At 43.6% G+C, this 27,345-nt stretch overlaps 1 protein-coding gene across 4 annotated transcripts in view; it reads left to right on the top strand.

Moving 5' to 3' along the window:
• MACROH2A1 (macroH2A.1 histone) overlaps positions 1 to 27,345 on the top strand; it is an 80,333-nt gene that overhangs the window by 41,753 nt on the left and 11,235 nt on the right. The window contains exons 5-7 of one of the 4 annotated variants that reach the window (XM_068535923.1): positions 11,387 to 11,497; positions 18,952 to 19,051; positions 25,753 to 25,842. In XM_068535923.1, the coding sequence (XP_068392024.1) occupies positions 11,387 to 11,497; positions 18,952 to 19,051; positions 25,753 to 25,842 (301 nt within the window). Of the gene's footprint in view, positions 1 to 11,386; positions 11,498 to 18,951; positions 19,052 to 20,832; positions 20,924 to 25,752; positions 25,843 to 27,345 lie in introns of all 4 variants that reach the window. The other 3 variants (XM_068535924.1, XM_068535925.1, XM_068535926.1) reach the window with 3 other exon arrangements.

Here is a 27,345-nt window from a genome sequence, read left to right as displayed (position 1 = left end):
GTTAGCTGTGGGTTTGACATATCAATGTACAGCCTTTGTTATGTTGAGGTATGTTCCCTCTATGCTCACTTTCTGGAGAGTTTTTATCATAAAGGGGTGTTGAATTTTGTGAAAAACTTTCTCTGCATCCATCGAGGTGATCATATGGTTTTTATTCTTCAATTTGTTAATGTGGTGTATCACACTGATTGATATACAGATATTGAAAAATCCTTTCATCTCCGGGATAAATCCCACTTGATTGTGGTGTAAAGTCCTTTTAATGTACTGTTGGATTCGGTTTGCTAGTATTTTGTTGAGGATTTTTGTCTATTCGTCAGTGATATTGGCCTGTAATTTTCTTTTTTTGCGGTATCTTTGTCTGCTTTTAGTATCTGGGTGATGGTGGCCTCATAGAATGAGTTTGGGAGTGTTCCTTCCTCTATAATTTTTTGGAAGAGTTTGAGAAAGATAGGTGATAGCTCTTCTCTGAATGTTTGATAGAATTCGCCTGTGAAGCCATCTGGTCCTGGACTTTTGTTTGTTGGGAGTTCTTTTGGATTTTTTTGTTTTGTTTGTTTGTTTGTTTTTGGCTGCATTGCAGCTTGCGGGATCTTAGTTCCTCAACCAGGGATTGAACCTGGGCCCTCGCAGTGAAAGCACTGATCCTAACCACTGGACCACCAGGGAATTCCCTGTTGGGAGTTTTTAAATCACAGTTTCAATTTCAGTGGTTGTGATTGGTCTGTTCATATTTTCGATTTCTTCCTGGTTCAGTTTTGGAAGATTGTACCTTTCTAAGAATTTGTCCATTTCTTCCAGGTTGTCCATTTTTTTGGCGTATAGTTGCTTGTAGTAGTCACTTATGATCCTTTGTATTTCTGCGGTGTTAATAGTAACTTCTCTTTTTTCATTTCCAATTTTATTGATTTGAGCCCTCTCCCTTTTTTTCTTGATAAGTCTGGCTAAAGGTTTGTCAATTTTGTTTATCTTTTCAAAGAACCAGCTTTTAGTTTCATTGATCTTTTCTATTGTTTTCTTTGTCTCTATTTCATTTTTTTCTGCTCTGATCTTTGTGATTTCTTTCCTTCTACTAATGTTGGGTTTTGTTTGTTCTTCTCTTTCTAGTTGCTTTAGACATAAGGTTAGTTTGTTTGAGATTTTTCTTGTTTCCTGAGGTAAGATTTTATTGCTATGAACTGACCTCTTAGAACTGCTTTTCCTGCATCCCATAGGTTTTTTTATTGTCGTGCTTTCATTTTCATTTGTTTCTAGCTATTTTTTGTTTTCCTCTTTGATATCTTCAGTGATCCATTGGTTGTTTAGTAGCATATTGTTTAGCCTCCACGTGTTTGTGTTTTTTACAGTTTTTTTCCCCTTGTCGTTGATTTCTAATCTCATAGCGTTGTGGTCAGAAAAGAGGCTTAATATGATTTCAGTTTTCTTAAATTTACCAAGGCTTGATTTGTGGCCCAAGATGTGATCTATACTGGAGAATGTTCCATGTGCACTTGAGAAGAAAGTGAATTCTGGTGCTTTTGGATGGAATGCTCTATAAATATCAGTTAAGTCCATCTGGTTTAATGTATCATTTGAGGCCTGTGTTTCCTTATTGATTTTCTGTCTGGATGATCTGTTCAAAGATGTAAGTCAGGTGTTAATATTATTATATTAACACCATATTATTGTGTTACTGTCGATTTCTCCTTTTATGGCTGTTAGTATTTGCCTTATATATTGAGGTGCTCCTATATTTGGTGCATATATATTTACAGTTGTTATATCTTTTTGAATTGATCCCTTGATTATTATGTAGTATCCTTCTTTGTCTCTTTGTAACATTCTTGTAAAATCTATTTTGGGGACTTCCCTGGTTGTCCAGTGGTTAAGACTCCACACTTCTGATGCAGGGTGGCACAGGGTTTGATCCCTGGTCGGGGAACTAAGATCCCACATGCTGTGCAGTGTGGCCAAAAAAAAAAAATTAAAGTCTAATTTGTCTGATATGAGTATTGCTACTCCAGCTTTCTTTTGATTCCATTTGCATGGAATACCTTTTTCCATCCCCTCACTTTCAGTCTGTATGTGTCCCTAGATCTGAAGTGGGTCTCTTGTAGCCAGCATATATACAGGTCTTGTTTTTGTATCCATTAAGCCAATCTGTGTCTTTTGTTTGGAGTATTTAATCCATTTACATTTAAGGCAATTATCGATATGTATGTTCTTATTTCCATTTTGTTAATTGTCTTGGGATTGTTTTTGTAGGTTTTTTTCTTCCTTTCCTCTTTTGTTCTCTTCTTGTGTGATTTGGTGACTATCTTTAGTGTTGCGTTTGGATTGCTTTCCCTTGTGTGTGTATGTCTCTACTGTAGATTCTTGGTTTGTGGTTCCTGTGAGGTTTTGATATAGCAGTCTGTATATGTAGAAGATTGTTTTAAGTTGCTGGTCTCTCAGTTTCAAATGCATTTCTTGTATCCTGCATTTGTACTCTCTTCTTGTGTGTGGATGATTTCCTACCTTTACTGTGTGTTTGCCTTTACTGGTGAGCTTTCCCGTTCATAATTTTCTTGATTCTAGTTTGGACTTTTATCTTATGCCTAGAAAAGTTCCTTTAGCATTCGTTGTAAAGCTGGTTTGGTGCTGCTGAATTCTCTTAGGTCCTGCTTATCTGTAAAGCTTTTGATTTCTCTGTTGAGTCTGAACAAGAGCCTTGCTGGGTACAGTATTCTTGGTTATATACTTTTCCTTTTCATCACTTTAAATATATTGTGCCACTTCCTTCTGGCCTGCAAAGTTTCTGCTGAAAAATCAGCTGATAACCTTATGGGGATTCCCTTGTATGTTATTTGTTGCTTTTCCCTTGTTGCTTTTAATATTTTTTCTTTGTCTTTAATTTTTGTCACTTGGACTAATATGTGTCTCAGCATGTTCCTTCTTGGGTTTATCCTGTATGGGACTCTCTGCATTCCCTGGACTTGAGTGAGTGTTTCCTTTCTCATTTTAGGGAAGTCTTTGGCTATAATCTCTTCAAATATTTTCCCAGGCCATTTCTCTCTCTTCTCCTTCTGGGACCCCTCTAATGCAAATGTTGGTGCATTTAATGTTGTCCCAGAGGTCTCTTAAACTGTTCTCATTTCTTTACATTATTTTTTCTTTGTACTGCGACAGTGCTTTCCACCATTCTGTCTTCCAGCTCACTTATTTCTTCTTCTGCTTCAATTACTCTGCTACTGATTCTTACTAGTGTATTTTTCATTCCAGTTATTGAATTGTTCATCTTTCTTTATTCTTTATATCTTCTAGTTCTTTGTTAAATGTCTCTCGTATCTTCTCGATCTGTACCTCCATTCTTTTTCTGAGATCTTGGCTTATCTTTACTATCATTCTTCTAAATTCTTTTCAGGTAGGTTGCCAATCTCCACTTCACTTAGTTCTTGTGGGTTTTTATCTTGTTCCTTTGTCTGGAACATATTTTTCTGCCATCTCATTTTTTCTAACTTTCTGTTTTCGTGGTCTCCTTCTTCTGGCTGCAGGACCGTAGCTCCTCTTGTTTCTGGTGTCTGCCCTCTGGTGGGTGAGGTTGGTCCTGGACTTGTGCAGGCTTCCTGGTGTGAGGGACTGGTGCCTGCCCTCTGGTGGGTGGAGCTGGGTTGAGTTTCTCTGCTGGGCAGGGCTGTGTCAATGGGTGTGTTTAGAGGTGGCTGTGAGCTCAGTACAGCTTTAGGCAGCCTGTCTGCTGATGGTGGGGCTGTGTTCCTATCCTGCTGGTTGGCCTGAGGTGTACTAGCACTAGAGCCTGTAGGCTGTCGGGTAGGGCCAGGTCTTGATGCCAAAATGGTGACCTCTGGGAGAGCTCACGCCAATCAGTATTCTCTGGGACCTCTGGCACCAGTGTCCTTGCCCCTGCAATGAGTCACAGCCGACCCTCACCTCCTTAGGAGACTCTCCAAGACTCGTAGGTAGGTCCAACTGAGGCTCATGTGGAGTTACTGCTGTGCTGGGTTCCAGTGTATGTGAAACCTTGTGTGTATCCTCTAAGAGCGGAGTCTCTGTTTCCCCCAGTTATGTAGAGCCCCTGCACTTAAGCTCCATTGGCCTTCAAAGCCAAATGCTTTGATGGTTCCTCCTCCCGATGCCAGACCACCAGACTTGGGAGCCTGACGTGGGGCTCAGAACTCTCACTCCTGTGGGAGAACATCTGTGACATAATTATTTTCCTATTTGTGGGTAAGCCCAGCCGGTGGGTATGGGATTCGATGATGTCATGAAAGCGCCCCCCTACCATCTCGTGGTGGCTTCTTCTTTGTCTTTGAAAATATCTTTTTTGGTAGGCTCTAGTTCTTTTTGTCGATGGTTGTTCAGCAGTTACTTGCGATTTTGGTGTTTTCGTGAGAGGAGGTGTGCTCAGGTCCTTCTCTTCCACTGTCTTGGCTGGGGATCTCTCGCCATTGGAATTTTGTTAGGGATTGCATTGGATCTGTAGATTGCTTTGGGTAGTATGGACCTTTTAACAGTATTAACTCTTCCAGTCCTTGAGCATAGAATATCTTTCCATTTATTTGTGTGTTTAATTTCTTTCATCAGTGCCTTACGGTTTTCACCGTGCAGGACTTCCACCTCCTTGGTTAGATATAATCCTTGGTATTTTATTCCTTTTAATGTGGTCGTAAATTGTTTTCTTAATTTCTCTTTATGATAGCTCATTATTAGTGTATGGAAACACCACAGAAATCTGTGTAATGATTTTGTGTCCTGCAACTTTACTGAATTCTAACAATTTTTTTGGTGGAGTTTTTAGAGTTTTCTGTGTATAATATCATGTCATGTTCAAATAGTGACAGTTTTACTTCTTTCTTTCTGATTTGGATGCCTTTTCTTTTTCTTGCCTAATTGCTGTGGCTAGAGGAAAAGAGGAAAAAAATTTTTAAAAACCTTCAGACAAATGAAAATGGAAATACAACTTACCAAAACTTATGACATGCACCAAAAGCAGTTCTAAGAGGCAAATTTATAACAATAAATACCTACATCAGAAATTTTTTTAAATCTCAAATAAAAAAACCTAACCTGAAGGAACTAGAAAAAGAACAAATGAAGCCCAAAGTTGGCAGAAGGAAGGAAATAACAAAGGCCAGAGCAGAAATGAATGAAATAGAGACTCAAAGGACAATAGAAAAGGTAAATGAAACTAATAGATAAACTAAAGATAAGTAATCGTTCCTATTGGTTGTTCAGTAACATGTTGTTTAATCTTCATATATTTGTGATTTTTCCAGTTTCCTTCTTGTAATTGATTTCTAGTTTCATACCACTGTGGTCAGAAAAGATACTTGACATGATTTCTTACATTTATTAGCGCTTGTTTTGTGGCCTATCGTGTGGTCTATCCTGGAAAATGTTATATGTGTACTTGAGAGGAATGTGTGTTCTGTTGATTTGGGTGGAATATGCTGTGCATATTTTTTAAATCCATCTGGTTTAACATGTCGTTTAAGGCCAGTGTTTTCTTATTGATTTTCTGTAAGGAACATCTGTCCATGGATGAAAGCGGGATATTAATGTCCCCTGTTATTATTGTGTTGCTGTCTGTTTCTCTTTTAGGTCTGTTAATATTTGCTTTATATATTTATTTGCTCCTGTGTTGGGTGCATAAATATTTACAAATATTATATCCTCTTGTTGGATTGACTCCTTTATGATTATGTAATGACATTCATTGTCATTGCAGTCATTGTTTTAAAGTCTATTTTGTCTGATATAAGTATAGCTACCGCAGCTTTCTTTTGGTTTTTATTTGCATGGAAAATGTTCTTCCATCCCTTTACTTTCAGTCTGTGTATATCCCTACATCTGAAGCGTGTCTCACGTAGGCAGCATATAGATAGGTGTTGTGTACTTATCCACTCAGCCACTCAGTGTCTTTTGATTGGAGAATTTAGTGCATTTACATTTAAAGTAACTATTGATAGGTATGCACTTATTCCCATTTTGTTAATTGTTTTTTGGCTGTTTTGTATTGGGTTGGCCAAAAGGTTCACTTGGTTTTTTTCCATAAGATGGCTCTAGTAGCACTTAGTTGTCTTTAACTTCATTTGAAACAATTTTGTTAGATTGTATTGTGACAGCTGTCATATCAGCATGCATTTTATAAAAGACATCAAAATTGGTGAATTTTTGTGTAGCCTTTTTAATATTGAAGATGGAAGAAAAAACAACATTTTAGGCATATTATGCTTTATTATTTCAAGAAAGGTAAAAATGCAACTGAAACGCAAAAAAAGATTTGTGCAGTGTATGGAGAAGGTGCTGTGACTGATCAAACGTGTCAAAAGTGGTTTGCGAAGTTTCGTGCTGGAGATTTCTCCCTGGACGCGGCTCCATGGTCGGGTAGACCAGTTGAAGTTGATAGCAATCAAATCGAGACATTAATTGAGAAAAATCAACATTATACCATGCTGGAGATACTGGACATACTCAAAATATCCAAATCAAGCGTTGAAAATCATTTGCACTAGCTTGGTTATGTTAATCACTTTGATGTTTGGGTTCCACATAAGGTAGGCAAAAAGAAACCTTCTTGACCATATTTCCCCATGTGATTGTCTACTTAAACGTAATGAAAACGTTCCGTTTTTAAAACAAATTGTGATGGTTGATGAAAAGTGGATACTGTATAATAATGTGGAACAGAAGAGATCATGGGGCAAGTGAAATGAACCACCACCAACCCACCAGAGGTCAGCCTTCATCCAGAGAAGGTGGTGTTGTGTATATGGTGGGATTGGAAGGGAGTCCTCTACTATGAGCGCCTTCTGGAAAACCAGATGATTAATTCCAGCAAGTACTGCTCCCAATTAGACCAACTGAAAGTATCACTTGATGAAAAGCATCCAAAATTAGTCATCAGAAAACTCATAATCTTCCATCAGGATAACGCAAGACCGCATGTTTCTTTGATGACTGGGCAAGAACTGTTACAGCTTGGCTGGGAAGTTCTGATTCATCCACTGTATTCACCAGACATTGCACCTTCAGATTTCCATTTATTTCAGTCTTTACAAAAATCTCTTAATGGAAAAAATTTCAGTTCCCTGGAAGACTGTAAAAGGCACCTGGAACAGTTCTTTGCTCAAAAAAGATAAAAAGTTTTGGTAAGATGGAATTATGAAGTTGCCTGAACAATGGCAGAGGGTAGTGGAACAAAAGGTTGAATACGTTGTTCAATAAAGTTTTTGGTGAAAATGAAAAATGTGTCTTTTATTTTTACTTAAAAACCAAAGGCACTTTTTGGCCAATCCAGTAGTTCCTCTGTTCCTTTCTTCTTCTCTTGCTCTCTCCCTTTGTGATTTGATGATTTTCTTTAGTGGTACACTTACATTCGTTTCTCTTTTGTGTATCTACTATAGGCTTTTGCTTTGTGTTTATCATGAGGCTTATATATAACAACTTATATTTATAACAGTCTATTTAAAATTGATAACACGTTTGATCCCATTCGAAAGCTCTGTATTTTCACTCTTCTCTCCATGTTTTGTTTTTGACATCACATTTTACACCTCTTTATCTTGTGTATAGTCCTTAATTAATTATTGTAGTTACAGTTATTTTTAGTACTTTTGTCTTTTAACCTTTATACTAGCTTTATAAGTGATTAATCTACCACCTTTATATTTACCTTTATCAGTGACAAAGGTGCTTGTACTTTCATATGTTTTCCTGTTACTAATTAGTGCCCTTTCTTTTGAGCTTAAAGAAGTCCCTTTATTATTTCTTTTAAGGCCAGTTTAGTGGTAATGAACTCCTTTAGCTTTTGTTTGTCTGGAGAACTCTTTCTGTATTCTTCACTTCTGAAGGACAGTTTTGCCAGGTAGAGTATTCTTATTGGGAAGTTTTTTTTACTTTTAGCATTTAGAAAAATCATGCCACTCCCTTCTGGCCTGCAAAATTTTTGCTGAAAAATCTGCTGATAGTCTTATGGGGTTTTTGTGTGTGTGTGTGTGTAACAGGTTTTCTCTTGCTGTTTTAAAGAGTCTCTCCTTGTCTTTAACTTTTGCCACTTTAATGATAATGTGTCTTGGCACGGGCTTGTTTGCGTTCATCTTATTTGGAACTCTCAGCTTCCTGGCAGGATTTTCTTCTTTTTTATGGCTAAATAATATTCCATTGTGTGTGTGTGTGTGTGTGTGTGTGTGTGTGTGTGTGTGTATTACATTTTCTTTATTCATCTGTTGATGGGCACTTAGGTTGTTTCCATGTCTGAGCTATTGTAAATAATGCTGCTGTGAACATGGGGGTGCAGATATCTCTTCAATATAGTGTTTTCATTTCCTTTGGATATATTCCCAGAAGTGGAATTGCTGGAGCACATGGTAGTTCTATTTTTTATTTTTTGAGGAACCTCTATACTGTTTTTCCATAGTGGCTGAACCAATTTACAATGTGGGGCAACAGCTTTAATGCAGGTGACCGTATGCAAATGAATCACTGCTGAAAATTATCAGTATTAATTATCATAGGTTAAGCTTTATAACCTGGCTGCATAGGCAGCTGCTGACTTGTATCAGGGGCACAGGGAGCCTTTCAGGTCCCCTCCTCCCAGTAAAACCAGCTCCAATTCCCAGATGCCTGAAATTCTATCATTTAGGGCTTTCTGACCTCTTAAAATCCAAGTATCCTTGGGCAGAAGCACTAAAATATTTATCTACTTAGCAACTGCATTTCATTCCCAAGCGTTTACTGAGCACCTTGTGTATGAATGGTGTTCACTGGGTAGAGTAGTGGCTTTAAAACTTTTTTGCTTGCATACTTCCTAAAGCAGTTTTGAAAGTCTTCATAGCTCATACATCTAAAATTTGACAGCTAAACTTCTCATAATAAATTTAAATATCTACTAGAAAGGGTATAATTTTGATATATAATACATATTGAACTTTAAAAAGAAAACTCTTTCATCATTTAAATGTATCCAATGAAATCTACTTACTGTGATGACTTGATATACCACAAAATACACAAACAGGCTCTTTTTTAACAGTTGGAAAATTTATATAATTTTACTCCTTTGAGCCCTTATTTTCCTTTCACTTGCCTCACAAATTTTTATCCTAATGTAACACATTTTTTTTTGCTTGTAGTATGTTAGTGATTTGCGCAACAAAAATAATGTACATAAATTTAAATTCATTTTGAAAAATTTTCTTGTGATCATAAAAGCACTAAATCTTATGGTTTCCACAGGATTGGATAGTTATCACATTTATTAATAATACACAGTTGATCAAACTGATAAATACTTGACACATTTTAATTTTAAATATTAAGGAGAAAGTAAAATTTTTTTGGAACTGTATCATGTCATGGGATGCATGGAGATAGTTTTTTCAGTTAACTCAAGTACCCTAGATGAATGTTGCTCATTGTAAAAATGAGACATCATCCTATATTTTATTTATAGGTATAAGTGCCTGGGAAATCTTGTTCACAAAAGTAATTAAATGGGACTGGAAAGGATTTTGTTATAGCAACATCGCTCAATCCTCTGAACTCTTTCTGAGTTACATGCCAACAATCACATAGTAATCTGTCATCAATTTGTTTTAATAAATGTTTTATTTTAGAATGGTTTTAGATTTACAGAAGTTACAAAGCCCGTATAGAGAGTTCCTGAATATCCCTCACCCAGTTTCCCTGTTGTTAACATCTTCCATAACCCTGGTACATTCATCACAACTAAGAAACCTGCATTGGTACATGACTGTTAACTAAACTCCATCAATCTGTTCTTTAATGGTCTATCAGCTGTTAACTCAATTTGGTATTTCTTCAGTTTTGTTGAAAGCACAGAATTAGAAACATCTGACTTGTGAAAGGATTTGTCATCCCGTCTTTGCTTTTCTTGTTTCCTGGAAAGTATATCAAAAAGGCTTTACTAAGACTTAACCATGTAATTGTTGATTATACCTGTCAAATCTGATACACTTGAAGTGTTAGGAAACCAAAAGAGTGATAATTTTACTATATCTTTGCTAATACCATGTTTCTTGTTAAAATGCTTTCTGTCTTACCATGTATATCAAAACCTTGGAGCATCAAATTTACCTCATTTAATTAATGGAAAATGTTCCAGGTTAGCCATATAACCTAAATGCCAAAGCAGTCCTTATTGTTAAAGCACTTAGTAAAATTAGACCTTATTTTTCAGTGTAAGTAAAAATGTTAATATGTTAATGAATTTGAGTATTAAAAGGGAAAATGGATAGGGCACGGGCCTTGCCCTGAGTTTTCTGTCCAGATCCTTCCTGCAGGAAGCCATGGCCATTTATCATATTTTATATATTTTATAATATTTTTCACCCCGTACTTTGTTGATTTGCTCCCACTGGACCATCCTCAGGAGTAATGTCCTTTTTGATAATAATTGGGGGAAGGAAGAAGTACCTAAACAAAAATTGCTATTGTGCCCACTTTCCTCACTCACCAATATATCTGAATGCAAAAAATCCCCAAATGAGCCAAAATATCCATTTCTAATACAAGCCTCGTCCTTGACAGAAATAAAAGACTGAGAAAGACATGCATCCCTACTTGAAGGGTGGTGCTAACATTCACTCTTGGGAAGTGGGAGAAATGTTTGTGAAGGGAGACCCAGCATGAAACCGTGATTGCAAGCATAGATCACTCTTAGGGCAGATCCACTTCAGGAAGAAGTACATTAGGCAGCAGAGGATCTGCAAAGTAATCATACCTCTCTACATGACATACCTTTGCAAGGCTCTTGGAAACCCCAGAGGACATATACTTCAGTCTGAATGACGCTGGAAAGAGGCCCAAGAGCCTGCCAAGATCCATGCTCACTGCAGGGGGGTGGGGCATCTCAAGGGGACAGAGAGGCTCACCAACAGCCCGCATATGGATCCATCTCCAAGGCGGGTCTTAATGAAAGAGGGTGGGAGAGTCTTACCTCCTGGGCTCAGAGGGTTGGAGGGTGATGATCCTTGGCCTGATTTTTGGCTCTTTGAGAACTAAGGATCCAGAGCAGTTTGTTTTTTCCCCTCAGACGTGAATACTGTACAGGCATCTAGAAAGTGAAGACCCTGAATTAAGAGACATTCACTTGGTCTACAGTTACGCAAGTGGTTCTGTTCTAAATTATCACTGTGAAGTTTTGCCTTTAGGTAGCTATTTTTTTAAGATTATAAAGGTGATGAAAATACACTTTAACACTCTTTACTCTTGGACTTCAAAATAAGCCTGCAGCCCCCACTTTGAAAAATGCTGAGAACTAGTAGTGGTTTAGTTTCCTGTTTTCTCTTGAGTATTATGGGCATTCACCTGCCTGTTAGAAAAGCCCAGATTCACGTGGTCTCCATCTGTGCAGGCCTCATACTGACTCTTCTGTTTGTGCAAGAAGAAGCAGGGAGAAGTCAGCAAGGCAGCCAGCGCCGACAGCACGACCGAGGGCACACCCGCCGATGGCTTCACTGTGCTCTCCACCAAGAGCCTCTTCCTCGGCCAGAAGGTAGGCAAACGCGGGCCCCGGTCTGCTCGCGGGCCCTGGGACAGATGGGTGCCTCCACCAGCAGGAAGGCTGACTGAGGACCACTCCTGGCCTCATGGGCTGGAGGAGAGAGTGGGGCCTGGGGCGGCTTTAGGAGAGGACTCAGGGAGGGCTGGACAGGGTGCTGAGGGGAGACTGGCAGGTGGGGAGAGGAGGTGGTGGTAAAGAAGAGGGACAGCAGCTCCTATGGGGGTCGGGACACCCTGGGCTTAGTCTGTGGAAGGAGCTGTGTATATGGGATGACCTGGTCATCCTGTAGTCCTGCCCAGAAAAGCAGCTGGAAGTCAAAACTGGGTCCTGGAAAGGGAAAGGTCTAGCAGGCAGCCCAGGTGTTCCGGTGGGCACTGAAGGTGGAACCTTGATCCAGGGGGCGGGATTGTTGCTAGACACGCTGTGCCACCTGAGGACTCCTCAAGCCAGTCGTTTGTTTGTTTTAACCGTGGGCAATATGTTTTCAGCCGCCCCAGTGATGCAAATTTGCCAGGACGCCATGGTTTTGTAACAAATGATTCACTTTTGTTGAAAATAAAAATGATGCAAAGGCTTTTAAGACCTGAGAATGAGAGTTCATATTTCTCTGTTAACACCAAAAAAGGGGGTGGAGAGAGAGCGGGAATTACTTTTCTGAATTTTTTTTTATCCTACATTAAAAAAAATTAAAGGCATGGATTTGAGCTTCCATGTAAATTGCGTTTAGTTTGCATGTGGGGAACAACTTGGTTCTGAAGCTGCATCATTTTTAAAACCTCACTGTCAGTTTCCTTTTGCATCTCAGTGACACAGTCCTTCTGCTCATGTCATTGCAAGTGCTCCTTCTCCCCCTCCCTCTTCCTGTCACTAATTGCACTCAGGCTCTCATGATGCAATTCCTGTGGTGGACTCTGTGTTCCAGCAAATAACCATTACAGTGTACATTTTATAACCATTATCTGTATTTTGTATGCATTTTTCAAAGGAAAGAATAAGCAGCACTCTGTCATCTTAAGGTCTGGGGCTTTGAAAGTTTTTGTTTAAAATATTTTTTATTTATAAAATTTCAGCTCAGCAGTGAAGGCAACCACCTGGGTTTACTTTCACACCCTTTAACCTGTCCTTTGGGTAATATATTGAAAGTTAACGTGACCTGTCATCCAAATTGCTTTGGTTTGAACTAAAGTGCGAAAAAGCTCTGCAATTTAGGACTAGCTCCAGTGTGCTTCAGATCCCTAATGCTGACGATTAGCCAGGACTTGGAAACCTGTTAAGCAGGTAGAACAGTTCAGTGCCTGGGTCCACCCTCTCCCTCACTCCTTCCCGTACCCCGCTCTTGGGTGCCCTGACCCTGGCCTCTCCCTTCCCCGTGTTCTTCTTGCTCTTTCCTGCTGGTTACCTCAAAGCCAGCGTCAAATCAGAACTCCTCACACCCCCTTGCTGGATTTCCAGAATAGCCGTACTCAGCCATACAAATGTCCATGTACAAATGGAGATGCCCTTCTTGCCCTTCTTGGCCTTGGGATCAGGGCCTCGTCTGCTGCATACGAGCCCTGGAAGGGAAGGGAGGTAACAGAGACTGCAGACACATTGCTAGCTCCTCTGCAACCAAGCAGTGCTATCTCCTCCATTTTGGGTACAGCCTGGTCTCAGGCCTCAGGACCAGGCACCACAGGCAGGAAAGTACCAGAAAGTACAAATCCAGCTAATACTGACTATACTCCACTCACGGTTGGGGAGGGAGAGTCCAAAAAGCTATAGAGAAGCACTGATACTCTATAGTCATTTACAGGCATGTTATCTAATATTATTTAGGAAATAGAGGAAAATGGAAGATGGAGGCTTGACAGCCAAACTAATGTGGCTTTTTGATATCTTGACTTTCGGAGGGAGAGCCTGAAGGGACTGGTTGAACTGGAGCCCAGTGTAACATGGTCAGCTGTGAGAGAGGGGGCTGAGTGCAGAGCCAGAAAGAACACCTGCCTTCTTTCCCGTATCACACAGTCAGGTGTGAGTGGTGAGAACAGAACCCCAAACTACCACAAGACTGCCCTTTGCTTCCAGCTTAATGACCCAGGACACACACATCCAGGATGAGCTACCCCCAAATCCAGCCCTGCAGGTGCCCTTTAGCAGAGTAAACTGTGTCTCCCCAAAAGTGGTGTCACAGAATAAAGCATCATCTCAAGTCAGCCTGGGCACCCTGTTAGAAGCTAGTGTCCTAGCAACCCTTTCTGGAACCCTGTGCCCTGCAGCATGAGAGGGAGTAAGTGTTCATAGTTGAGAGCGTTATTTTGAAGCAGGACTTTCTGGCCCTTTATAAATAGTCTGTCCAGTGAAAGTCATGGCATTTAGTGCAAAAGGGGCCAGAGTGGTCAAACTGACACATAGGAATTTTTACACAAAGCACATTTTAAAGTGTCATTATTACAGACATTAATTTTGACTTGGATTTTAGGAAGTGTTTCAGAAAGGGTACTTTACAATGGTGACTGTATGGTGCCCTGTGTTCTATGAGTCTTACTTTCCACCTGTGACAATGAAACCAATGCTGGAATAGTGCAAAGCAAGCTGAGGTCAGAAAGGTGATACTGTGCTCGCTACAGCCCTGAAAGGCACAGTTGCTAAGCTACTTGCAGGAGAAGATGGCCCAGGGCTTAGGAGCCTGGGATCTCATTGTTGTTGATAATGTATTACACATACTGACGTCTCAGGAGTAACCGCCCTCATTGCTCTCTGATTTTACCCAGTATTCCACACACATTGTTGAATTATTTTCAAAAGGGAAACAGTGCTGTGAATCTGAATTGACTAAATGTGTTTGCTTTGTGGTTCAGTGGAGATTCTCAGCTTCTTCTCAGAGATTTAAAAAGCTTTATGTCCAAAAAAAGTACTTCCAATGTGTATTTCTATAAATCTGTGTCAGTGGTAGTAAGTGATGTAGGCTTCCTTGGAAGAGTCAGTATTATTAGAAGCAGTTGGGAAAGCAGTGTCAGGAGGGCATGCGTGTGTGCCTCCCCAACTATCAGGATTGCAGCCGCAGCCCTGTGGGCCACTAGAGGCAGGGGTAGGTACCGTGGGTTTTCTTCCTCAGATGCAGACACCCTAGTCCTGGGGGCTGGGGAACAGTAAAGAGAGAGGGAGCTCTTGAAGCAGGAATGAGGAGGAAAGGCCCACCACCCTCTTCCACCCTATGGCTGATGACTGGCTTCTGAGACAGTTTAGGACGCTGATGAAGCCATGTTTCTGGGCCTCCAGCAGTGCCCACGGGGGTCCTTGTCTTTGTGTGGCACATTCTAGCCTGAAACCCACCAGATGCCACCTCCAGGCCTGAGGCCTCTGGGGGAATTCAGGCCGGGGATGCCTGCAGGCTGGCAGCATAGCACAGAGGAAGGAGCCCCTCCACCCCAGAGGCCAGGGCAGGAATGGGCCCTGGAGCAGGCCACAGGGAACACATGGTGATCCATGAGGAAGTGGAAACAGTTCTGTGGAGGACCTCGCCTCTCCATCCTCCTTAGTTAAAGTGGACTCTGGGAACAGGAAAAGCGTTGCATTTTATGTGGTGAGCACAGGGGAAGAAGTCTTCTTCCTTGTCCCTTGTGAGGGAATGAGAGATACGAACAGGCTAGCCTGGACAGTGACAGGCTAGGCTTAACAAGTCACTCAGGTAATCTTTAATCATCACGTTTATTTCCTAAAATTGAATTTCTGATCACATATGTTAAAAAAAAAAAAAAAGGATTGTACTATTTCCTGTAGCCAAGGAGGTCATGTCAAGGCAGCCCAGATGTCCATCCAGTAGCCCCAAGCCACCGGCTCCTTCCTTATGGGCAGGCTGCCTCCCGACCTGCTCTCAGTGGTGGGTGCCATCCTCCCTTCCAGAATAGCCAGGTTAGCTTTGAGCCACCTCAGGTCCCAGCCAGGCCAAGGGCCCGGTCCCTGAGCTCTGGCCTTTCCGTTAGCCCTGCTTTCAGGGAAGCGGTTTGTTCACTTCATCTTAAAGTTGTGTCTGGATGTTTGACATTCAGTTCCAGCTCTGTTTGTGGGCCTACAGAAACCTGAGCACTGTCTTAGGCATTGGATGGCCGTTGGGCAGGAGGCAGCCTGCACTCTGCCTTCAAGGAGCTTGTACCCTAACGAGTTCACGTCAGGAGTAGACGACAAGGGTTAACTGGGCATAACCCCTCGAGGGGAGACTGGGCACTGTAGACATCAGAGGCTGGCTCCAGCAGAGCCCACTGACACGAGCATCATCAGGTCCCCGTGGTGGAAGAGATCTTGAAGGACACTTAGCTCAGTCCCCTTCCCCCAACCCTGCAGCCAAGTGGGACCCCCTTTCTGCTCTATAACTGGCACTCTCTCCAGTGGCCAACGATCTTCACAGATTCTTTAAATTCACCATTCTGTGGTTTAAAACTTAGTTTTCCATCTTTCCCAATGTCAAGACAAGGAAGTAGTCACCTTATTCACATTCTGAAATCATTAATGACCCTCCTCCCTCCCAGAAAATCAGACTAAACTTGGGAATTTTCACAGTTTCCCAGAAATCTGATTTCCCAGCGCACAAATACCCCTGCTCTGCCATGTGCTTCAGACAGCTGTGGGCCCCTTTGGCTAAGAGGCCCAGGTGGATTTGACCCTGGGTGGGCTTAGGGGGGCCTGAGACCTCCTAGGACTGGGCATCTGTCTTGGGCCTGCCAGGCCTGCTGGCATGTGTCCTCTGCACAGTGAGATCCTTTTCAGGCATGTGTATACGTGGCCTCTGCTCATCCTTCTCCTGTCCAGGGGAGCTTCTGTTCTTGTTTCATGACCAGATGATCAGATCACTGTTGGCTTCTGCCCCCTGGTCCAGCCTGCCCAAGCCAAGATGATTGCCCATCTGTCTTTCCAAAGTGCCTGAAGCAATTTGTCCTCTCCCCTCCCCATTCCTCTCCCAAACACACAAACACAGACCACCCCCCTCCCCCAAGCACATGCTTTATAGTCCTCTATAATTGTACATTTTTAATAGCAATACTGTTTTGTGGCTCAGCGCCTCACCCTGAGGACTTCTGCTGAGCCTGGTACCCAGCAGAGCATGATGTGGGTGAGAGTGAAACTGCACTTGGTTAGCTGGGGCTTCTCCATGCTGGTGGCAGTGGCTCCCTGATGTGCAGGATTCAGTGCTTCCAAGAGCGGGGCTGCTTCTGCTCAGAGGGAAGGTGATGAGCCCCGAGTCAACTGGGAATTCTGTTTGCAACTGCTCCCTCGCTTCAGCAAGGCCACAAAGCCCCGCACTTTCCCCCAGAAAGCCCTAAAGAGCAGGGGGAGTGCTCCCCAGGCAGAGGCAGAGGCAGAGACAGTCTACCAGGGTCTCCCCGGCTAGTTGAATCAGAGCCCATGGCAGTAGCTGATTTGCCGGTGAGACATTTCTGAATACAAATCCAGAAGTGTCTATACAATTAGAAAAAAATATTATGAAGTTTAAAGATTTAAACATGTATGGTTTTTAAACAAACAAAAAAGGAATCTCCTAGATGTCTTTAAAGTGTATTCATTCATAACACCAAGTGAAGTGTTCTTTTCCCTTTTTTCTCCTTTCCCTTCCTCCCCCAACAATCTCCTGCTGCTTCACACAGTGTGGGTTTTTATTTTTGGTGGGGAGCAGGGAGTACTGGCTTAATTTGAGTTTTATAAACAGCATTTGCTTGAAGTCATATGCAGTTACTTACATGATACCATAATCAAACCCTTCACCCTTGTCCTGAACCCTAAACCTTCACTTGCCTTACTCTGAGACCCCGACCCCCCCATTGTGTGCCCATCCACACCCCTTCCCCCTGAACCAACACCATTAGCACCCTCTCCCTGATGCTGTCTCTTCTGTGCCTCTGTCCTGGCACCAGGACCTGTGCTCTGAGAGCTTCACTGTGTGAGGGCACCCCAGGGGGCTTCCTTCAGCTTCAGGAATGCCAGTGGCTGGCCCCTAATTACCCTGCAGTGCTGGGAACCATACCCCGGAAAGTCCAAGTGGAGAGAGCTTGTACCTCTTCTCTCTTCGAGCACTAACTAAAAATGAGGCCTACCACGCTGTGGCAGGGCCTAGCCAGAGTCCTTCCCCCACCCATAAGACCAAATTCATTTCCACAACTTTCAGTCTAAGCAGGTCCCTTTTTTGAGAATCTGCTGATTGCGTCTGGGAATCAGAAATGTGGGTTTATATTTCTACTGCTTATAGCACGTCAGGTTTTTGTTTGGTTTTGTTTTCAACAAAATGTTTGGCCCCAGAAATTCAGTGACTTGGAGCTCAGTTACCAAGAGCTTCCCAGCCGAGTGTCTGCACACGGCCCTCTCCTGGGAGTGAGCGCCTGCACTAAGCGCCTGCCCTGCTGGGCCCCGCAGGTGCGGTCAGCTCCCCAAGCCGGGATTGCAGTTGGTCTTGGTCATCCGCTCCTCTGGGCATTGCTCTCTGCTGCATCTGGTAGGAATGTCTGTCACTGAAGAATAGCCATCTTCCCTGAGAGAGTGTGAGTGCTTAGCTGCAGGCGCTTGGACCTAAGAACAGGAAGGGGATCCTGGGCCAGCTAATTCCCCCTGCCCTCTGACAGCCAGTCTAGAACTTAGGATTCCTCTCAAACTGAGGGTTGCCGTGGCACCAGAATAATAGTGGGGAGGGAGGACATTCAGCGGCTCTTTACAAAGACTCAGGTGGTAGGGTACTCATAAAACTCACTCAAAGAAAATGCTCTACCCCTTGGGCCTCAGAGTAGCCTCACCAACAACGTGAACAGTTTAAAAGACACGCTGTCTTGCTGGAGAACTGCTGTGTCTCTTCCTGGGTTTGGCCAGAACTTCAGTATTACATGACTAACAGGCACGTAAAATTAGATGCTACTAAGTAACAGGCCATTCTTGCTTCTCGCCACCCCTGAGCAGGGCACAGGAGCCAGCCAGCTGGTAGTCACGGTGATGGGGACAGCCTCAAAGACCCATGACCACTTGGAAGAGAACAGTAGAGCTACGAGGGGTTTGCCCAAACCAGCTAGGACTTCTGCACCATCCCAGTGCTCAAAGAAGGGGACAGTCACATATACCACCCCACCCTACCCCAGCAATGAGTACTTGACTCTGGGTCCTGATAGCTGCTGTACTTGGGCCCCCAGATCACAAGTTCTTTTCAAGGGAAGTGGATCCACCAGCCTGATGTGGCTTATGCCTCCCTTTGGCCCCAGGCATCACCAGACAAACACGTTCTGGACCCTCAGCCTAGCTTGCTTCTTTTTAGCATGCCGAGTGGCATTTGAGTCTTTCGTTTGACATGGATTCAGTTTAGCCAGTGACTCCCTCTTCCCCTTTGTGCCCAGTGCACCTGGAGTGCCCACTGCCCTTCATCTGTATCCCAAGGCTCACGTCTCTGTGACTTCCCAGCTGTCCTGTTATTTCCCACCTCATGCTTTTCTTTTCAGCTGAACCTTATTCACAGTGAAATCAGTAATTTAGCCGGCTTTGAGGTGGAGGCCATAATCAATCCTACCAATGCTGACATTGACCTTAAAGATGACCTAGGTAATTGGGGATGGGGTTTGGCACCATCAGCTGTCAGTTGAAAAGTTATGGAACCCAGAATTTAGGCTCTTCATCTTCTCAAACTTCAGATGGTCAAACCAAATTCCCAAAACCAAGATTAATGTTTGAGGGTAGACATTGAATGTCTGCTTACTTCAAGCCATTCCAAATGGGAATGATCTGATTATGTTTTATTAAGCCCGATTGGCTGCTTTCCCCTTGATTATAAATATATTGCCATCTAAATTCTCTTCCATAATGATCACACTGACTGCTGGTTACTCGGGGGGGATTTTTAAAAACTGTGTATTTTTTGTTTTTTTTTGTTTTTTTAAGAACTGAAAAATCTCAGGTAACTACAAAATGATAGTTTCTCCATTTAAGCCTTAATTAGAAATGACAAAGCATGAAAACACTTGAGAAGGGAGACAATTAAGCTGCATCAGTATACTATTAAGTTGTCTTTAATCCACCAGCAAATTGATTTCCCCCAAATTTACCACCTACTGTCACTTCGACTTCTTCTACAACTGAAAACAGTATATGACTGAGTGCCACCTTCATGAATTATTTGGCTCATGTATGATATTAAAAAGAAGGGCAATATCTCTTTCTGAGTGAGTTCTTCCAGTGGAAAACTGCCCCAGAACCATGGCATCTCCCTGCACAGGAGGGTGGACGGTTCAGGGCAAGCTGAGGGGTACCCCTCAGGTGTCCCACTCTGTGGCCTCACCTTTACAGAGAGGAACTGTCAGCTTAGGGCACAGTGAAGGCTCCTGTCTCCTTAGCTGTGAGCCTTGCAGGGGCAACAGGCTAGCAGGTGCCCACCAAGGCAGCCTTGTGCCTGATGCTGGCTTAGGTATGTTTTGTGTATCTTTAGTTCCCATCTTTGGCCACCTTTGTAAGATGGCAGATTTCCTTACCGGGAGAGATGCTCATGCCAGAGCCCAGGCCCGACCCACACAAACTGGGTACAGTAGTGGGCTGAAGACATGAGAACTGGGACTCAAAAATGCCCTGCTTGAACTTGTTTTCTAACTGCCTTAAACAGATACTTTCTTTAAAAAAACAAAAACAAAAACAAAAAACTCACAAGCTAGAAAAAGCTAGGATCCTATCTATCCATAGTATATTTTATATGTAAAATACATAAAAATGAGATTGATTAGAATAAGAGGTAGGCTGGAAAAATATTTTTACACATCGAGGGGGAAAAATAAAGGCATTCCTCTGCGCACACCTATACTGTTTTCTCAGTTTTCAAGAGATGTCCCTCGAAGGTAGACAAAATGATGAACATCACAGGAATAAAAATCAAACCCTAAAAGGTGACTGCTGCTGATAAAATGGAGAAACTTGTTGTTTTGGTTCGCCTGATAGTCCACGTTTTTTTAAAAAACAGATGCCATGTTTTAGTAGCCTTCTCAGTGGGGTGCCAGTCTTACAGGCTTTTGCGAAGTGAAGTGGGGCATTCGTTGTTTTGTTATTTCTTTTAACCTTTGGAAATGATCTCATGTGTCTGTTTCTCTTTTTTTGGACTTGTCATTCAAATGTTTAATTTAAACATGTCACATTTGATATTCCTCCTCCTCCTCCTCCTCCTCCTCCTCCTCTCCTCACCCCCATCCACATGTGCGCACACTTCGTGGACTGATTGCCCTTTTGGCTCATATGTTGGAATCGACCAGGTAGGCCAGCCCTGCCATTGGGGCCTTAGTAAATGTGCCTGTGCGTGGGTCTCGGTCCAACACAGTTGATATACATCTGTTTACCTGTTATAGTTGCAAGTTGTACAGGCTGACATTGCCTCGATCGACAGTGATGCTGTCGTTCACCCGACAAACACTGACTTCTACACCGGTGGTGAAGTAGGTAATGCCTAGCTGGGTGCTGCCGAGTGTGTGTGTGCATGGTCAGTCAGCCGCCGCAGACAGCTTGATCCTTTGACAGCTATGCAGGGCTGCATTCATTTCACACTTCCAGCTGTCCTGACCTTCCCCAGGTCTCCTGTCCCCGGGTTGTGAATGCGAGAACTACAGCTAACTGTCAGCCAGGTTGCATCATGCAGCTCACAAATGGGCACACTTCTGGTTTGGAAACTGGTTCAGCAAAATTTCTTCACTGCTTCCTGAGGCACAGCTTTGTGGGAGACTGGGTTCACACGTGATTTGAGCTGCAAGCGGGATGCAGACAGATCGGCCGAGTGGCATCCAGGACCACTTCTGTGCCCCCACCGTGGACCAGACACACAGGAATGCGTATGCATGGGTCTGTGTCAGAAGCACGCTCATTCCTGAGGATGGCCTTCAAGCCTTAGATGCACGTGGGGGGAATTTTAGAACACTCTCCCACACTCAGGGGTTCTCAGGCCTTATGTGTACGAAAGCCACCTCATTCTGATGTGCTGTTCCTAGATCACTCTTGAGAAACACTCTCCTAGACCCAGAAAGCTCCTTCCTCTCCTCGGCAGCTGACACACATGGTCAGTTGGCTTCTGGCACTGAGTAGCTGAGGGTGGGGTGAGGCGGAGAGAGCGTGTGGCGTGCCAAGTACTATGACTGCAGACCCGCTGCACGAACATAGATAGTGCCCTGCTTTAAGAATGTGTTGAGGGGCTTTTATAATGAGGAGGCATCCAGGTGTGATGGCAAAAAAGTACAGGTTTGGAGCTAGGTAGAAGGATCCTGAATCCTACCCTTACCATTTACTGGCTATGGGGCCTGGGCAAGTCACATAACTCCTCAATGCCTTGGTTTTCCCTGTCCGTAAAATAATGGTGATGAGAATTATGTTAAGTCATGTAACCAAAGCACCCTGCTTCATGCCTGGTTCATGATAGGTGCTTATCGTAAAGGTCTTGCTCTCAGGTGCGTATATGATTTTTACAGTAGGTGTGCTGGTCCTGAGAGCAGCATTCTGAGTATAGATTCAAACACCAACTTCCAAAGAGAATGGATACATTTCTAGTAAGGGCAAAAGTGAAGTCATCTTGAAGGATGACGCTGTTGGGATTCGCGTGTGTCCCAGACACTGGAAGTGCAACAGCTTAGCAATCTGTAGCTGTCCAGCTCTGTTCAGTGTCACTCACAAAGCCCGCTGTTCACAGTCTGCCCCAGCCACTTTGATTTGGGCTAATTGCTCTCCTGGGCATTTTGGATTTTGGACAAGGATAGAAAGACAAACTGGATGGAAAGTCAGGATTCGCCAAGCCTGCCAGGCCCAAATGAAATCAGGCTGTAGGCAATTAAAATAAACTCCCCTTTCCCAAGATTTTGGAGGAGTTTAAGAGCTCCTAAGTCAGGCAGCTTAAGAGAAAGATACTTCTTCCTTTCTTAACCAAGTGAAAACTTGATGGGAGGGAAGTACTTATTTGGAGGAAACTAAATAAACGAACAGCTGAGGGCTTATCTTTCAGCCAGGAGTGACTAAGGCCTAGGTTCGTCCTGCCATCCAGAACTTTGGGTGAAATGGAAATTGTGAAACTTGCTGGGCAAAAGAATCTCGCCCAGGCTCAGGGAGAGGAAGAAAGGGCCAGTCTGCTGCGGCTGTGAAAGTGTTTCCCCAGGATTAGCCACACCAGGAGGTGGAGCTGGAGGCTTTGAGGCTGGGTGGGGCCAGATGGGGTAACATGCAGAGCCAACTGTCCCCCCCCCCCCCCCCGCCCCCAGAAGAGCCCAGTCCTTCCTAAACCATGAATGGAACCGGTCTCCTTGGAATAATGACAGTGCTAGTGCTTTTCTCTCTGACATGCTTGCCCTTAACCCACTCATATGCACAGGTTAGGCATGAGTAGCCTTGGTGACATGTAAGTAACCCGGGTCCAAGAGCTCGGCCAAGGTTACGTCGTACATCACTCATGGACACTGTCACAGCAGGTCCAGACAACCTGACTGGCCAAGGAGGAAAGACGGTGCCAGGTCCAGAACCCAGGTCTTCCAAAGCCCACCTCAGTGCTTTTTCTCAGCGAACCATTCCAAACTAGTACTGAACCCAGATCTCTTGCAATACCAAAACAATGATCAACCAGATTCACACATGGTCTCAATTGGTTCCAGTTCCCACTTTGATGTGTGAGAGGGGAAAAGAGGAAGCGAGGATGTAATCACTCCACTTCTCATACTTGGTGTGAATTCCTGAGTCCCGAGACTGCTGGAAGAAGGAATGCGAGTGCAGGAATGCTTAGCCCCAGTGATTAACTTTTACCCATCGAAAGTTCTTTCTAACAGTGAAATAGACCACAGGCTGAGCCTGACGTTTGTCCAAGCCTAAATTTTTGCTTAGGCTGGTTTGAACACTGATACTTATGCCTGCTTTCTAAGCATGAAATAATGCTCTTGTTCTCATGGGAGTAACACATGTTTATGCTTGGGGGCAAATAAGCCAATTGCCTTATGATTAACCCTGAAGTTAAGCCTAAAAAGCAAGAGTCTTACATTCAGAGTGTTGACAATACAGTTGAAATGGGCCTGTTTCTTGTTAAAAAGTACACGTGTGTCTACATGAACATGTGCATACATATGTGTGTGTAGGAGTCAAGTCCTGACCGGGTTGATTGCCTGCAATCTAGGGTTCAATTTTTAAGTTTGGGAAATGCATTAAGTGTAATTTAACGTGCAAATTTCACTTCTAATTAAAGCAAGATTTACTTATAAGTAAAAATTTTAAAGTAAACACTCTTCCTAAGATAAAACACCTTTAATTATAAATCAGCCCATTTTCTTAATATTTTTCTATTTCAGAAGGAAGTTGGTAGTATTAATACAACACTGATTTTACTTTACCTTCCAAATTTCCCATTTCTCCTAAAGAGTAGATAGAATAGAGAATGTGGACCTGAAATAGTCCTGCCTGGAGCATGTTTGTATCCATCCTTCAAGCTGGAGGATGGGTGAGGAGGGAAGGCCAGACCAGGTACAGCTGGGCAGCAGCATTTGGGATCCAACGGATTCAGACTTCGGATTCATTTTTCTCGGTTGCATGGATATTTTGGGTGAACCTGTAATTGGGCCTCATTCACCTGGGTTGTACCCTCAAACTCTCCACTTCCTGGTGGGTGGAGTTGAGCCGCGAGGCCCAAGCCTGCTCCCTTAAGCCCATTTGGCCACTGTCTCTGATGCTGAACTTTGTCAGAAACACGCAGAAGCTGCCACCACTGCCGGTAAAAACCTCTGAAGCGGATGTGTTTTCCCTCTGGACACCTCTGCCATTTAAAGCCTACTTCACTGCTTTCCAAGACAGGTGAAGGCTTGTGGGCAGTCGGGCTAATGAGGAGGGACGCTGGATCCCACCTTAGGGATCCCAAGTTAATCTCTGTCTGAAAGTCAGGCCTTCTCTTAGCTGAGAGCTCCTTGTGGGTGATGGCCTGCTGCTCACGTTCATTCAGGCCCCCAGACTTCCTAGAGTGGGATGGCTTATAGGCAGTGCCTGCCATTAGCCCTGTGCCGTCTTATCTGTGACAGTGCCCAGGCTGTCTGCTTTTCCTTCTAGGCACTTCCTGGGGTTAGTTCACCCCACCAGAACAACATGCAAATGAGGCAGGTTTCTCTAAGATAATCAGACCTGGTCATTCCGGGGTGAATCCAAAGAGAATCTGGGCTGGTGCATCCCAGTGCACCCTCACTGACCCATACCAGAATGTGCCAAGGGCACCTTGAATTTTCCAAGACAAATGGTGAATCTTAAGGGGAGTATTTTATCCTCTTGTGAGGAATGTACTTTAAAATGTGCACAACTGAGGAAGCAGAGCTTATGGAAGACGTAAGACCCCATTCTGGCCAAACTTGAAAGGACGATTTTGACTGCTGCTTGCTGCCCCACGTGAGACATTTAACCCACAGACCTTATAGGTGTTGGTAATCTTATTTGGGAGCTTGGCTTTCATAGCAAGAATTGGTTACTTACCAAGTACCCTAATTCAAGAAGAATTGCTCCCTGCCTCCATTTGATTTTTTTTTTTCTTTTTTTAATCTGGTCCTGAACAGTTAGTCATCCTCCTTTAAGCAACAGGTTCATCTTTAAGCTCTGTTTCTGATGTTGTTCTCCTTTACCTAAAACGATTCTGAATCATTTGTGTGATTAAGGAAATACTGTCTGAGGCCATTTTTTTTTTTTTTTTTTTTGTATTCACATATGACACCAAAGCTGCAAAATAGGAACTAAGCATGGTAATAAAACTGGCCCAAAGGTGGCCAAGTCTGAATGCTTTCTTCTGGGCCTGCCGCCAAGAGGAGAGCTAGCTGCTGATGGAAGCATGGTATGCTTCTTCTAAAACCTCCTTATTTGGGGCTTCTCCCCAGAGACAGAGAAGAAAATCCAGGGGGAGGCATCAGCCTTGGAAGCCGGCACCATCTGGTTTCTCACGCTGATGGAAAGCATGCAGGGCAGGCGTGCTTGCAGAGAACAGGCGTCTCCCATCTCCCTCGCATCTCTGGCATGTCCAGGATCACCCCGAGTCACCCCCAGATAAGAGGCAGCAAAGAGAGCTCGGTGACCAGCCATGCAGAGTGGTAACTGTGGCCGACGGTGAATCTCTTCGAAACTTCACTTTTTTGACTCAGCCAGGGCTTTGTTCCTGTCTTGCAGCTGTCTGGAAATTTAGCCAGTCAGATCATTTTTAGTATGTAATCACCTGACATGCTAAGTGTCTGTGTGTGCCCTGAGACGCAAGGATGGCAATCTGACCTCTCCCTGTCCTTGTCTAGGAAACACGCTGGAGAAGAAGGGTGGCAAGGAGTTTGTGGAAGCTGTTCTGGAACTCCGGAAAAAGAACGGGCCCTTGGAAGTAGCTGGAGGTGAGGTGGGGAGGCACTGTGCTGATCTGGGCGTGGTGCATGCTGCCTTAGGGTAACCGTTTTACGGGACGACTTAGAATTCAGAGGTGCATGGCTATCTCCGAGACGGAGGCAGAAGAAAGCCTTTTAGACTTTTATCACATACAAATTGTCAGGGGAACTTAAGGGTTGTGGAAATTGCCTTTCCAAGTTTTTTCTTCATTACTTAAAATAGCTTCTAAGTGTTTGATGTCTAGCCCTCAAATTTTAAGCAGTTACAGAAGCCAAATTCGGCAAATCTAAGAGCTGAGAAGTATAGATAGGGATACTGAGCCATCTGCAAAATTGCTGATGAGATGCAAATGAATCATTTTCATTCAACCATCTGTGTTTTTCATGGGAGAAATGTAAATATACATCTCTCATTTACCAATTACACCTTTCCTGATAAGAGGGGTAAGAAGATGACTTGACATGTGATGTGAGGAGAATTTACTGCTAAGAACTAGAGGCAGGGCACTTCTCACTGATGCCAGCCTGGATTTGGGGATTTTAGGTGGACACAGGGTTTCCCGAGCACCTGGGAGTCTGAACAGTGGGTGAGGCTGGCTCACCCCACCAGCTATGTGAGGACAGGCCACTCCCTTCCTCCCCTTTGGGCTCCAGTTTTCTCTCCTTACTAGATGGTTCCCAATTCTGTCTTTCAAATCCTGTTTGTTTTTCAAATGAATCTTAATATGGGCATCAACAGTTACTATGTGACAGCCACACAGCCTTCTCTGAGGGTACCCCAGGCCTCACCTCTCTTTCCCCAGTGACTACGCACGACCTCCCATCCTGGGCTAGTCACGGGTCCTGGCGGGGATAAGAGGGTGGCATTGCCTTTGACCTCTGCTCTGCCAGTTCTGTTTTGCCTGCAAAGGGCATGGCATTGCAGAGAGTTGGTGCGGGCACAATTACCGAGCTCTTCCAGGCAGTTCCCCCCTGGAACCGCCCACACTGAACAGGGAGGACACACACAGCATAAACTACCCAGCCAGGGGCTCCTGGCCTTTCCTCAGCCCCTTACTGGCACCTCTCTGTGCCAGCCCAAGGTCCTTCCTGTTGGTACTCCAGTTAAAGCCCATTTGGTGACCCTCAGGAGGTGTGATGAGAGGTGGCCCTGAAGCTGCCACACACCAAACTTAGCTGGTGACACCGGAGCCACAGCTGGCACAAACCCGTTAGACTTAGCACAGCTAAAGATATGTTTGCCTGTTTCAAAAACAAGAACGCATTTCGTTCTTGATTTTAAGATCTGTTTTAGAAAATGTTTTAAAATATTTTTTAAGTAAGTATAAAGGAAATAGTAAAACATATCCCTGTTCCGCTGTCCAAAGATAATCACTGCTAACACATTTCTTTTGAATGCATAGTTTAGCAGTTACTTCTCATGTAGACATGCAGGTGAATTAAGTCCCCCAATCTCAAGCCCACAGTTCTTGAACGAGTCAGCAGAGCCAGGACTCAAAATCAGACTTGTGA

Source organism: Eschrichtius robustus, chromosome 2 (assembly GCF_028021215.1).
Source record: "Eschrichtius robustus isolate mEscRob2 chromosome 2, mEscRob2.pri, whole genome shotgun sequence".
In the NCBI taxonomy this organism is placed as follows: domain Eukaryota; kingdom Metazoa; phylum Chordata; class Mammalia; order Artiodactyla; family Eschrichtiidae; genus Eschrichtius; species Eschrichtius robustus.
This window is presented reverse-complemented; position numbering and strand designations above follow the sequence as displayed.